Source organism: Aricia agestis, chromosome 19 (genome assembly GCF_905147365.1).
Source record: "Aricia agestis chromosome 19, ilAriAges1.1, whole genome shotgun sequence".
NCBI classification, from domain to species: domain Eukaryota; kingdom Metazoa; phylum Arthropoda; class Insecta; order Lepidoptera; family Lycaenidae; genus Aricia; species Aricia agestis.
Window position 1 is genome coordinate 13,567,365 of NC_056424.1, and position 14,960 is coordinate 13,582,324.

General features: G+C 35.9%; 1 protein-coding gene across 2 annotated transcripts in view; it reads left to right on the forward strand.

Annotated features, from left to right (window-relative positions):
* Positions 1-11,592, forward strand: part of LOC121736338 (vinculin) — a 45,085-nt gene extending 33,493 nt beyond the window's left edge. The window contains exons 21-25 of one of the 2 annotated variants that reach the window (XM_042127456.1): positions 1,913-2,025; positions 3,635-3,725; positions 4,364-4,428; positions 4,769-4,876; positions 10,886-11,592. In XM_042127456.1, coding sequence (XP_041983390.1) covers positions 1,913-2,025; positions 3,635-3,725; positions 4,364-4,428; positions 4,769-4,876 — 377 coding nt within the window. In that variant the 3' untranslated portion in view covers positions 10,886-11,592. Of the gene's footprint in view, positions 1-1,912; positions 2,026-3,634; positions 3,726-4,363; positions 4,429-4,768; positions 4,879-10,885 lie in introns of those variants that run through there. The other variant, XM_042127458.1, reaches the window with a different exon arrangement.
* Positions 11,593-14,960: the final 3,368 nt, after the last annotated feature.

Consider the following 14,960-nt stretch of genomic DNA (forward strand, 5'->3'; position numbering starts at 1 on the left):
AGTCAATCTTTATGTTAAGCAGAACATAAAAATGGTTTACACTATTTTTATGTTCTGCTTATATTATATTATTATACACATTTTTATTGTATTTTTTTTATATTTTAAGTGTTATGTTTGATTATTTTATCCTTACCTACAGAAGATCTAACAGAAAATCTAAGAGAATAAAAATGTGTATAATAATTATAATATAGTAGTTACAGGCTAAATAGTGTAAACCATTTTTATGTTCTGCTTAACATAAAGATTGACTAAGAAATAAAGATTGAAAAAAAATTATTTAAAAATCAATGTCCACCCGTACGAAGCCGGGGCGGGCCGCTAGTTTATACTATTTTGCAATTTCTAAATGTATTTTTTTTGTTTAAAGTATTTTATGTTTTTTTTTTGTAGTTTTATGCTTTATTATTTTATGCTTACCTACATGTGTAAAAGATTCCATTAAAATTGGGTTAAAGCTTCCCTCTAAAGGATATTTGATGTTGTTTTATTTTGTGGCAGCAAAATAAATTGATTATCAGCAGCTCCAACTCGGGATAGGCCAACGTATAGTTGACCATGAGTAAAACATTCTTTTCGTAGATCGATACCTACTAATTTGAAAGTCTGACCTTGGGACTTGTTAATAGTCAATGCGAAAGATATTTTTACCGGAAATTGAAGCCGTTTAAATGGGATTGGCGGATCAGTCGGAATCATCGGTATCTTCGGTATATAAGCTAGTTGGAGATTTATAGTTAAGTATAGAAATTAATTATAATAGCAATCAAAAATAATAGTCATTCAAAACGTAATGAATTAATGAAGCACTATAATATTATCCCATCAATGAAGCGGCACCCGGCTGTCGCATAACTATTATATTATAAATCTATTGTGTCTGCGATTCCCATGAGCGAGGTAATAATAATTAATTTTTACGTGGACTCTCCGGGCACACACGCGCGGCGCGCCTTGATGACGCCCAATTCGCAACGTGCAGCAGAAATCGTAATATTTTAATTTTGCCATAACATTAAAACCAAACGTCCAATTTTAATCATTCAAAGACCAAATATTATCTACATTAACTGTACTTAGTAATGAAATAATTTATTTTGATAAGAATTAATGCCATGAGTAAAATAAAGGCATTTAAATGTAGTCCAAAAACATTTCAAGATTTTTTTATAAAAAAATGGTTATTGTGCCTCACTCAACATAGATAGGTATAGTGTGTTACGGACTTTTTTGTAGATATTTAAAAGATCTACAATTACTTAGAACATTTTATGGTTCTATCTTTTATAGTTTAGGCAGCGTACGCAAAAAAAGTAACATTTCTGGTTGATTTTTTACACCTTGCGTCCGAAAATCCCAAATATCTTACGGAACCCTATTTTTTTCCAAAATAAAATTTAGCCTATGTTCAGCAGAATTAATGTAGGTTTCCAATGGTAAAAGAATCTTTCAAATCGGCCCAGTAGTTTCGGAGCCTATTCAAGACAAACAAACAATCAAATCTTTCCTCTTTATAATAGTAGTGTAGATATATTTGCTAAAATCGTGAGTGCAAATAAAAGTTTAGTTACTTCCGTACTTTAACGAACAAACTTCAGAGAAGTCATAAATTCTGTACAAAATATATTATTATTTCTTGTGTTTATTTTATTTATCGCATTATTTGCAAGTACTACATACTTTTCATAAGACGTTTTTAATTTCAAGTCTTGAAATTTTGAAAACAAACCCGAGATTATTTGAAAATATTAAAAATTTGGTATATACTTACTTTTCTTTTATGAAACTCAAATAAAAACTGGAAAATAAGCTGAATAGGTCAGCTACTGTAACCTAATACTTATTCAACATACTGCATTTGCACATTTTCTTCCTTTTTTTACTATGCCGATATTGTAACTATACACAGGCAGCAAGCGCGAGCTGATAGCGACGGCGAAGGCGATCGCCGAAGCGTCAGAGGAAGTCACCCGCCTCGCCAAGAAACTCGCCCTAGAGTGTACCGACAAGAGGATACGCACCGTGAGTATTAGTGTCTAAACACACTAGGCTGAATTACGCCGGCGTAAATTCCGCCGCGTTTAAGCCGCATTTCAAATGCATACAAAATACGGGCCGAACGCGAGGGGTGACACACTATTACGTCGCGTTCCGTCCGTATTTTGTATGCGTTTGACATTTGCGGCGGAAATTACGCCGGCGTAATTCAGTCTAGTGTGTTTAGACACTTATTGTTATGGAATAATTGTAGCTGGTTAGGGTTCCGTTACGGAACCCTAACCAGCTGATTTTTTATATATTGGTAGGTTAATAATTACATAATTTAAAAGTTTAATTGTCCTACAAAATAAAGAACAATCCATATTTCATGACCATCAAGTCTTAAATCCTTTCTATCTCTTTAAGCTACCACTTTCAAGATTTTTCGCAAATAAAATTGTTGTTCGTCTCATCAAAATGAAGCTACTCACAAAAAATTTGCTTGATAGTAATAAAAAAATCGTTCTACGGAACCTTGACCATATCTTTAAACCTCGACCTCGACCTGTTCCTGGGTCATGGATGTGTATTAAATATGTGTATCAATAAAAACCTTAAATATATTATGTATAGTATAAAAGTATTAAATATATTTCCGTTGTCTGGGACCCGTAACACAAGTCCTTAATCAGTTACTTAACACGGGGCCTGACTGACGTGGTGTGAAGCGTCCATAGATATTATTATTACATTAGATATTATTATTATTATTATGTTTGTGTAAGGTATTCCTTGCTCACGGGCAATTAAATCCCGGACCTTTGGAAGGCATGCGTGGGGCCGAAGCCAACACGTAGAGGCCCGTTACACAGTTTTAATCTAAATGTTATGTGACACTGGCGCGCGACTCTCTCTGTCCGCACTATGGGAGTACAACCAAGGAGAGCCAGCGGCCAGTGTAGGACTATTACAGGGAATAGATATTAGAAATGATACCGGGCTATGGGGTGAGGTGCTAGTAGACTGGGTAACTGGAACTATGGAAGGACTATGGCGTCTGCCGATACAACGTGGAAACATGTATCATAAAGTTGGCAGACGGTGACACGCCAACTCTTTGAATGGGCCCCTCAAAATGGTCGCACGCACGGTGCACCGAGGCGGCAACATTGACAGAGCGGCTTGAGGCAGGAGAGGTGTCGCTGGACTTTAAACGCCGATCATTTGCACCCTCAGAGGGTCCCATCACGTCGCCCACTCGCCACTTACGCTTCACATCCTTCCTCCGAGCCGAAGCTCTTGCGACTCCACTCTGACCGGCCGGTTAAGGCAAGGCAGAGGTAGGGCCTGATTCTCCGTCAGTGTTCACTCCGGCCGGCCGGTAAAGGCAAGCCGGAGATGGAGAACAGGGGCTTCCCTGGGAGCACTCGGGTTCGTGGGGTTGCTACTCCCCAACAGCTCGCCACAAGCTGCCCTGCGGGCTTATTATTATTATTAAATAGTTATATTTTTTGAAATGCCTTGTAAGTTTGTACTTTGTAAGTCTGTCCGCGACAGGTATTTTGCATCCAAGTGTTTTATAAAATACAAAAAAATCCCATGAAAAGACCAACATTAAATATATTTCTTAATACAATTGAAATGTCCGTAGAACCTGCTGCAAGTGTGCGAGAGGATCCCCACCATCGGCACGCAGCTGAAGATCCTGTCCACGGTCAAGGCCACCATGCTGGGCGCACAGGGTATGTTCACTTTATTAATTTAATCATAACAATATATCATATAATTTAGGAGGAGGGATTCTCTTGATTCAAATTATGCCTTTTTAATAATTTACTATGATAAGATGAACTCACGAATACTTATAGGCTTATACAACAGAAATAAATCAAGATAGAACGGCTAAGCGGAAGGAGTACGCGTGTTTCAATCTTGCTCTGTCGTGCAAGATTCATTGAACGTTCATTCAGTCAGCGCGCACGTCTCGACTTGATTACACCGGAGCGGTTGTGCAAAAATGCCTCATTGTGCAGTGTCTAATTGTAAAAACAGAAGTACGAAAGTGAATCGGTCAAAAGGAGGTATTTCTTGCCACGGGTAAGTTATTTGTTTTAACTAAAAGCAAAGCAAAAGTTGACACGAGCGATTCCTTAGCAACGGACGCGCGTCGCCGTTCTATCTTGATTTATTTCTGTGGCTTATACACTGTATTTTTTATATATCACTGTGACATAACGTTACGTAATTTTTCATTCAACTCGTTAAATTTCACGCTTCTAGTCGGAATGCCCGATTATAAAGGTATTTATATTGTAACTTTTAGGTTTAATCGTGTAATCGGTACTAACATTTTTATTTATTATTTTAACTTGATCAACAGGAAGCGAAGAAGACCAAGAGGCGACTGAGATGTTGGTCGGCAACGCACAAAACTTGATGCAGAGCGTAAGTAGTTTTGTCTCTAAAATATTACAAAAGTGCCCAGCAAATAACCTGCGCTAAATTTCGGTATAAAAACTATTGTAAAGAAAAACCCTTAGACACACTTTCAACTATTTAATGTAAATGATTTTGAAATACATAATCAATCCTTCGATCGCGGATTCTTGGAAATCTATTGTTATTCTATTGTTGTCGTGGTCACTGCCACTGGTGTCCTTATGGGGCTTGGTGGGTTAATGCCATATGCTACAATATACCGCAAAAAAGGCAAACATCTGATTCGTCTACTTCACTCTGTTTGAACTGATAATTTCTAAATAACATTATCTTCTTTCTCATCCAGGTGAAAGAGACAGTAAAGGCGGCGGAGGGGGCGTCGATCAAGATCCGCACGGAGCAGGGCGCGTACCGCCTGCGCTGGGTGCGCCGCTCGCCCTGGTACCAGATATAGGTGCGTACGTATACGCACGTTGCGTGCGCGCACGTCAAACGTTGGGATGTGCGTAGGCATTTACCCGGAATCAACTGTAAAATGGATTTATGACTAAAAGTTTAAGGGGCTGTTTCACCACTTGCGTTAGATAATTTTTTTTTTTTTTTTTTTTTTTTTTTTAATCTTTTTATTTTACAGAGGCTTTTAACACTCAGTGTTAATGTCAGCCTCATAGGTGAATACAGTGTTCCCTACATAAGGGACAGATCCAAAAAACTATATAATTTTATTGCCTCTGGGGACAACGGCTCCGAAAGTACACTATTGATCCGTCCATTGTGCAGGCAGCCAAAGTCACCTAAGAGCCTTGATCTTAGCTCTGCAGTCCGAGCACACTCCAGTAAAACATGAAACAGGTCTTCCGGCTTGTCGCACACATCGCAATTAGGCGAAGGCTTAATTCCAACCAAGTAGCAAAATTTATTTGCTGGAATGTGCCCAGATCGTAATCTAAAGGCTGACACCAACAACTTTCTCGATAAATTACACGAAATAAACCAAGGCTCCCATACTGGTTTATTCTGGATGGTTCCGTACCAAACTCCAACACCTCTTTGTAATTCCTCGCCGAAATGGTATTCCCATTTCTCGAGCGCCTTTTCCTTAATCTGATGACGAAGCTCATTTACAAAAGGTTTAGAACAGACCACGGGACCATCCATAACTGCACTCTTGGCAAGCGCATCCGCAGTTTCGTTTCCAATTAAACCGACATGGGCAGGAACCCATTGCAGTTTAATTGAAACTTTTCCAGAAACATGCCGGAGTAAATCCAAAGCTTCGAAGGCTATCGGAGAGCCACGTTGCTTCGTGGCGCACCGACGAAGGTGTTGGAGAGCACTTCTCGAGTCTGATAAAATAACTATACTGTTATTGTTGTTCAAGTTATTAACATAAGTTAGTGATTCCTTAATAGCAAGAAGTTCAGCAGTCATTATATTATTATCTCTATGTAATTTAAACTTCTGTGAAACGTCTAATTGGGGATCGAAGAAGGCAGCTCCGACACCTTGAGTACATTTAGAGCCATCCGTATATAACTTATAACAATCAGAATAATTATCAGATATGAATTGCAAAAAATAATTTTTAAGTTCACAATCAGATAAGCTCCGTTTTGGAGCCATGTCGCCAACTTTATGTACAATGAGTTCTTCGACATCTATTGAAGACACCCATGTGTTTAATGAATACGCCTCTAACTTTTCACTTACATATACATTAATATTACTCCATTCAGAGTTAATTTGTGCTAGAATTGGGAGATTAGTATTCCTAAAATAATTTCGTACTAAATTTAACTGATCTAAAGAATATAACAAATCGTTGCCTAGTCTAGACTTAAATTTAAGCAAGAACCTACTCGCCAACACGTACCTACGTATATGTAAGGGAGGAATGGAGAGTTCACTCTGCATAAAATGGAGAGTTCACTCTGCATAACAAACACTGGAGTGCTACGTATAAAAGAGCCACATATTCTCAACGCTCTGTTTTGTAGAATATCGAGCTTTTTAAGATGTGTTTTAGCACAACTACCATATATAAAGCTAGCATAGTCCAGTCGGCTCCTTACAAGAGAAATATAAAGACGGCGAATATATTGAGGGTGAACTCCCCACGACCTACCCGATAGAACTTTTAAGACGTTCAAACATTTATAGTTTTTAGCACACAATTCATTTACATGAAGACTCCATCTTAAGGACGAGTCCAGCCATAAACCTAAGTATTTAACTTTATCCACCACGTTAAGAGATGAACCGTTAATCTCAATATCAATATTAAAACTTCTTCTAGTTCTATTAAATACACAAATATTAGATTTAGATACGGATAATTGGAGACCAATACTATCTAAATAGTTAATCACGGCCTTTATAGCTAACTTAAGAGAGCAAACTGCTTCTAGAGTATTACCATTTACAACTGTTTTGTATAACACAAAATCATCAGCGTATTGGGAGTTATAAACATTATTATTTACAATAATTCTAGAAATACCTCTAGTTGCAATATTAAATAAACTAGGAGAAAGGGGGTCCCCTTGAGCTAGTCCCTGGTTTGTACATCTAATTAATAATGCTACTACTTTACTTAGATCATCTAAAACAATTGTACAACGACGATTAGACAAAAAATTAAATAAATATTTACAAATAAAATTACCGATTCCAATTTCCTGTAAGATATGAATTAATGCAGTTATATTTACATTGTTGTAGGCATTCTCAATGTCTATGAAGCAAGCGATTGTTGGCTCTCTTCTGGCAAAACCTAATTGTATATGAGATGTAAGTAAAGCTAGGTTATCAACACAAGATTGTCCACGTCTAAAACCAGTCGACGTGCCGGGAAGGAGGCCCTGGCTTTCAATAAACCACTCCAATCTTCTTAATAGAATCAAATGGAATATCTTACACGGACAAGACATTAATGAGATAGGACGTAATGAGGAGGCAAGAGTGGGATCCCTTCCCGGTTTAAGAATAGGGACTATTTGTATGTCTCTCCACTGATCAGGTATATTACTTGACATTAAAATTAAATTGAAAATTTTTAAAAGCATACACTTAGCATTATTTGGAAGATAATAGATCATAGTATATGATATATTATCCATTCCTGGAGATGTATCTTTCTTTTTTAAACAGTTACGAAGCTCCGCGAGAGTAATGGGTGATTCTATAATGGAAGGTTGTCTTTCTGGCAAAGTTGGCTCCTGCTCGGCAACATAATCAGGGGTCAAGGAATGCAATAGCTTTTCAGCATTAAGAGGATCTACAGTATCTCTGCGTCCAGTGTTGCCTTTGATCCATCGCATCTTTCTCCACATAACGGATGCTGATGTTTCGTGGTTGATACTGGAACAAAATTCTCTCCACGACTTAGATTTTTCTTTTCTTATAAGTAATTTGGCTTGGGATACTTTGTTTTTCCATAGAAGCAAATTAGAAGGTGTAGGATTACGCCGTAACTGCGCCAATGCAAGACGCCGTTCAGCAACTGCCTTTGAAAGATCATTATTCCAATAATGTTTGGGTTTGAAGTTTGATGTGGGGTCTTGACAAATTTTAATCCAAGGGATGTGCTTATCAGCCAAATATTTAATTTGATTTGTAAAACTATCATAGCTCGTTTGGACATCATTCACCTCTTCATGAATAAACATTGTCGTTCCTTCTTTAGTATATTCTACCCAGTTAGCTGCTTTATAATTTCTTTTTTTAATGTATCTGTTCGTTTTATAAAAACCACAACTTAACTTTAACACTAGATGATCACTGCCTAAGGATTCATTTGTAACCTGCCAACTCATATTGACAGCAATGTCAGTGGAAGCAAATGATATATCAGGCGAGGTTTTTTGAAGGCTACCGTTAACCCACTTCACTCTAGTAGGCGCACCGTCATTAAGACATATAAAATCATTTTCAAACATAGCTTTATAAACAGCTTCACCTCTTCTATCGGACTTGCAAGACCATAGAGTGTGATGCGCATTAAAATCTCCGATTATAAGACAACCTGTTTTGAATGTATTGAAAATCGCATCCCAATCCTGTTGACTTGTAGAAATTGAAGGCGGACAATACACAGCAATCACGTGCTTTAATGTAGGTACGTTAAAAACTTCAATATTGATTATCTGGATATCAGAGTTAGAAATATTAGAAACTCGTTCAGAATAGTTTATTGATTTATGTATTATGGCGCACAAACCACCATATGAATCGTCTCTGTCTGCTCTCACTATATTATAACCAGAAAATTTCAGGCTTACACTAGATGAAAGCCACGTTTCACTCACAAAAGCCATATGTATTTTGTCTTGTGACATCAAAAGTTCAAAGTCACTGGCCTTACGTTTTAAACTGTTAGCATTCCATTGAAAAATGTTGATACCGCTGTGTAAAGAATTGATATTACTGGCCATTATTGTTTCTTCCCATAAACTTAAGCACCGTCTCAAAATTCAAATATTCTTGTAAAACATCTACTACTTCGGACCAGAAAAATTCAATCAACATTTTAAACTTATCTTTTAAACTTCCTTCTGCTACAAAAACTTCTCTTATTTTATCTAAAATCCTTTCTAGCAAACGTTTCCTTTCCTTACGATTAGTACTAGAGCTAGACTTTTCAACTTGCTTATTTTCAGTATGAATTTCAGCACTAGTTATCTGAAATGTATGAAAAACATCCTCGTCATCGCGTCTGACGTCTAGACTTTTTTTCCTTGATTTATTTTTGTTCTTTTTCTTGAACTCAGTTGTGGTAGACGACTCTTGATTAGGCATCGAAGAAACACACTCATCTAATTCCATAATGTTATCATCACTATCATGTAAAGTTTCAACGGCTGCATAGTCGCCAACAGTAACATCTCTGTAAGTGGGAGCCGAAGCCCCGTCGGTCCTGGCGTGGGAAATAATAGGTTTAACAAAAAGCATCTCGGGTTCCAATCTGGTCGAAGTCTTATTCAGTGTCTCTTCCTTCAACTTATTTAATGCAAACTTATAAGAGCACATATGATTTCCCATATACATCCGAATATTTCTTTCTTTCTTAAATACAGGACAAGCAGATTTCATAAAAGATAAGTGATTCCCTTTGCAGTTAACACATCTATAACTTTTCGTTTCGCAGTTTTCATGTTTCCCGCTACACTTAGGACAAATTGGGGTCTTAGATGGACAAATCTGATTGACGTGACCGTATCGCCAACATTTAGAGCATTGAGTCACAGGATACATGTAAGAATCTACGGCCATTCGACACCCATAAGCTTTTATAAATTCTGGAAGATTTGAACCTTCGAACCCTATTCGAACGGTTTCAGACTTTATCCATTTTCCATCCGAATCTTTACGTAACAACCTCTTAATGGATAAAATCTTCGTGTCACATTCGAAAATCTCTTTCAATTCCTTATCTTCTATATCAATGTCAATATCCCGGACCACGCCATAACAGTAATGCAACTCATTAGTATTTCTACAAACCCACTCATAATCCTGTGTAATCTTATTATTCAGAAAATTGTTTGCGTCTAGCTCGGATTTAAATTTAATTAAAAGTTTGAAAGGACTTTTATATTTGATAGTTTCTATGCCCTGGATATTGTATTTAGCCAATAGTTTTGCAAACGCTAACTGCTTCGGTAGAAAATCGGTCTTGGCGGTTATAGAAACTTCAAAATTATTACGTAAATTAGCTGGCGGATTAGGTGATGCAGATGGAGGGGTTCTCTGCAGGTTCCTGCGCTTATATCTCGTGACCAGTGTAAAGCCATCATCAGCTAGCGGCTCTGGAGAACTACCTGCTAGTCGCCTTTTGTTGCCTGGCTGCAACATCGCTTCACTTCCAACATCGTCGAGATTATTATGACCTACTGACATACCTGCATCATCCCACTCTAAGTCTACCTCTCCTTCATATTCTCCAGATTCCAGCACTATTATGTTAACAGCCTCCGCAGCCATCTCATTGAGTGCAGGCTCCATCGTACCTTCTTCCTCAGGTTCACTCATAATTACAACACAATGCGGGTAGATCGAAAAAAATAATAATACGAAAGTTTGTTAAAGAAACAAAACTATTCACATAAGTTCACTTTTAATTTGATAATTATTAATAATTATAAACGAAATAATCATACTTCAGAATATTTAAACTCGGAAACAAAAAAAAACTCGCAAATATGAAATGAAAATTGACGTCACAGAGATCGTAACACGGAGCGCGTCCGAACGTGACGGGCGCAAACCCAGACTGTTAGATAAATTATGGATAGCTTTACTGATAGCCTTATCAATAAGTGGTGAAACATGCCCTTAATAATACACAATATTATTATTGAAAGCGATCGACTGTAATTTGAAAACATAATACGTCATAATTATTATGTAAATTGTAAGCAAATACATATTATAATTTTTAATTTGATTCTTGATTTTTTTTCAGATTTATAAGAACAACACTGGAGATTCAAAGGAAAATGAGATGAGAAATATCTGTAATTGTCACAAAATATTAGCAATAATGTTTAGATGTTTTTATTTGTTTTGAAGGTAGAATTGTATATGAGTACCATAAGCTAGAGCCCGGTCGCCTAACACGTCGAAATTGGGCTGATGGCCTATTTTCAACGTTTTACTCCGCACAATTATTTTGCCAGCTCGTTTGCCAGTTGTGTGATATAAGCGCGATAGCAATTTCACACGGAAATAAATGACAAAAGAAGCGATGTGTCAATGGCCATGTCAATCTTCATATTTTGTGACCAAGCTATAGCATTATTTATTATGAAATATACTAACGCTTTTTTACTTAATTAGACATTACCAAACAATAATAATAGTGCCAAGTATTTAAAAATGTATAATTCTACCTTCGAATAGAAAAATTATGTCACAATATAGTTTTATTAAAAACTAAAATAATTATTACCATTAATTAATGACATAAAATAATACGCATGCAATAAAAGTATAGTAATATTAAAATGTGTAAGGTATCACTTATTATAGTCACGATTGTTATAATAACAAAGATTTGCTGTGTAAATTGAATAAAAATGATACTAGCTTAAGTGAGAAAGTGATCAATAATGCGGAAGTATGTCAAAAAGAGCTTAAAACAAAAAGCCTTTCAACCATTTTATTAATATCATAATAATATAATACTAATATACTAATATTATAAATGCGAAAGTATCTCTGTCTGTCTGTCTGTCTGTCTGTCTGTCTCGCTTTCACGATAAAACTACCGAACCGATCGTAATGAAATTTTGTATAATGTCTAAAGCCTGAGAAAGGACATAGGCTACTTTTTTACTGGACAAAAGGGTTGTAAGGGGGTGAAAATACGAAAATTTGTTCAAATTAAGTTAGTTCCAAAAATCATACTAGATGGCGCCGTGCGTCTCTTACATCGCGCTAACGCTTGCCCAACATCTTCCTATAAGAGGTGGTATCATCATACGTTCGAATTTCGATTTTTTTCGATTGTTATTTCATTTTTAAGTTATTTAACCCATCGATCGTGGAATAACGAGACACAATAGCTTATGTATTGTTATCGCGGCCGGATGCGGCCGCTTAGGTCTTCTTGAATTAATAAGTCAGTACTTTATATTATATACAGTGACGTAACCTTAAACCATCTTAAACCTATCAATGATAAATAGTTTATGGGTAAAGTTGTGTAATTGGGGGGCTAAATAAGCTTTAAAATTTGACATAAAATATAAAGTTTAATTTAAAAAAATGAAATATTATGTACACACTGCACATCTGTTTTGATTTAAGGGGTACCAGGGTTTTTTTTATAAAAGCTTTTGACACCAATTTTGTTGACATCACGCGCTATAAACTGAAGTCCACGCGGACGAAGTAACGGGCAACAGCTAGTATCATAATATGCTCAATATAAGAGCAATATTATCAGTTATATTCGAGAATAATTATTATATCTATGACATGCGATATATATTTTTACACCGACGCAAAATTGAGTTTGTTATTTTTAAAGTACATGATGTTTTTTTTTATTTAAAAACAATAAAGCTGAAGAGTGCCACTCTGTTACCTTTTTTCTTTGTAATCGCTAAATCTATTTGCACCGGGAAAGGACATAGGGTACTTTTTAGATTACCATAATTTATCATAGTTGCAGGCAAATATACAATATATTTGCATCTTACATTATGTTATGGTCTTGGTTGTATATTCTACATTCTACTGTGTTCATTTTTGTGTATTTCACATTAATTTACGACTTTGTCGACTAATTTATACTAAGTTATTGTAATAGTTATTGTATTGGTTTAATTATATGTAACGTGCAGAAATAACAGGTAGCAGCAAATGTCTAGTAAATAACTTGGTACAAGTTTCAGAGTAATTGTGACACCAGCGAGGCTAAAATGGTCACTTTGAAGAATCATGATATGAATCATAATATGATTCATTTTTCTAAAATCGCAAAATGTAACTCTGCTTGCAATTTATTTCTGTATTTTTGTACTGATTTGACATTTGTCAGTTTGACAGTTTTGGCAATTCAATTGCTGAATTGATTGAGAGGAATTGCTAAATGTGACCATTTTACCACTAAGGCCGTGCGCCCATTGTGACTTTTTTTGTAGCGATGCAGTCGCGATACTGTCGCATATTTGCATCGATACAGTCGCGATGCAGTCGCTAGCTGTGTGTCCTGTATGGAGTTGCAAATGCGAAAAACGCGCGTTAGTAGTGATGCAGTAGTGCGCTTCTTAGTCGCGCGACTGCATCGCTACTAAAAGTCGCAGTGGGCGAGGGCCCTAAGAGAACGTGTAAGAACTGGTGGCAGCAATATAAAGTAAATTGTAGAGTACAAGTTCCGGACGTTCCCTATAATAATGCTTTTTAATTTTGTCATTAATTCTTTCTTGAAGGATGAAGTAGATAAAAAAAGGTTTTGTAACTAACAAAATGAAATAATGATTACCACTTACCACTTTATAAAATGTTAATAATTAGGTATTGTTAAGGATAACAAGTAGTCCCAGACTTTTGGATGAAAATGAAATGTGTGTGATAGAAAGAAAGTGCCATTGGAAATAGTGCTTTATATACATTTAACATAAAGTATATTATATTTATTGCGAAGGAGATGTATTTTAGACAATATTTTTATATGTATTGTAGCTATACTATAATATTTAATATTAAAGGTTGCTTTTTACACTTTATTGCGACTTGGGACTTTTAATTTAATTATTTGTTTTGACGTTGATCAATGCATAATTTTACCTACATAGGTTGTGCCTTTAATTTTAAGTTTTTTTTGTGCTTTTTTTATTTTAATGGCAACTGTTTTGATGTGAGTGGCCTAATAATGTTATTCCTATAATACATGACTGTAGTGTAAGGAAATATATATTTTTGTATAGAACAGAATATAATATGTTTAAAAACTAAAACTATGGTTCAGCACGACCATGTTGTTGATGTCTTAGGGCAGTCTTTGTGTAATAATAGGAGATTATTGCCCAATGGATATTAGCAATGTGGTTCGACTGTTGTTTTTTTCCAGTGCCTATCTTGTACGCTATCTATTTTCTCACAAATGCTCTAAATTAGTTTTCTTTTTAAATAAAAATGAATTTCAAATTTTAAAAATGACTCGCTAAACCCCGAGAACTATCACCTATTTAACTAATTTTATTCTTGAAATATTCGTGGAGGTCCCGGGAAGATTTGTTTAAACGGTTAAATGAAATATGGAAAATTTGTAATAAGTATTATTAATTAACGCAGACGAAGTCATGGGCATCAGCTAACTTGTGATAAAAAATATCAGGTCAAGCCCAAGGTATCACCTACGAACGCACGTTTCTACTTTTTATAAAAGTTGATAATATTATTATCGTCCCCTTTATACAGGTGTAACAAAAATAAGTGATAATACTTTGGGGTGTGTATGTATTCCTTGTAGAGAGTTCACTGTAAAAGTAGCAGCGCTGAAAGACCAAATTTTTTTTTTCACTTTTGTATGGGGAAACTCGTGACGCTCGGGCCCTTGCCCATACAAAAGTAAAAAAAAATCGTCTTTCAGCGCTGCTACTTTCACAGTCTTTACAAGGAACACGTATACACCCTAAAGTATTATCACTTATTTTTGTTACACACTGTAGTTTTCCTGTAAGTATAGAAAGCTTTCTTAAAAAAATATCCTCAGCCGAACATAATATTATAACCTCTTCCTTTTTTGGAAGTCGGTTATAAAATACGTTTTGCTTATCTTACAACGATTGTAAATCGTGGCGCACGTCGCACGACAAAATATGTAGGTACGATTAATGTAGAGAGAAATCGCTCTTATGTCGTCCGCGTAAGTGTCTTTTCCGATTATCAGATATCGCGCCGACACTGGTAAAGAGCATACTACTATAATATTAATTACTACTATACATTATCGTTCCCGTCTTTCTCATATTGTTATCGTCGGATAAGCTATATCGTATTTATAACGAAATCTCGCTGGCTTCGGTAAT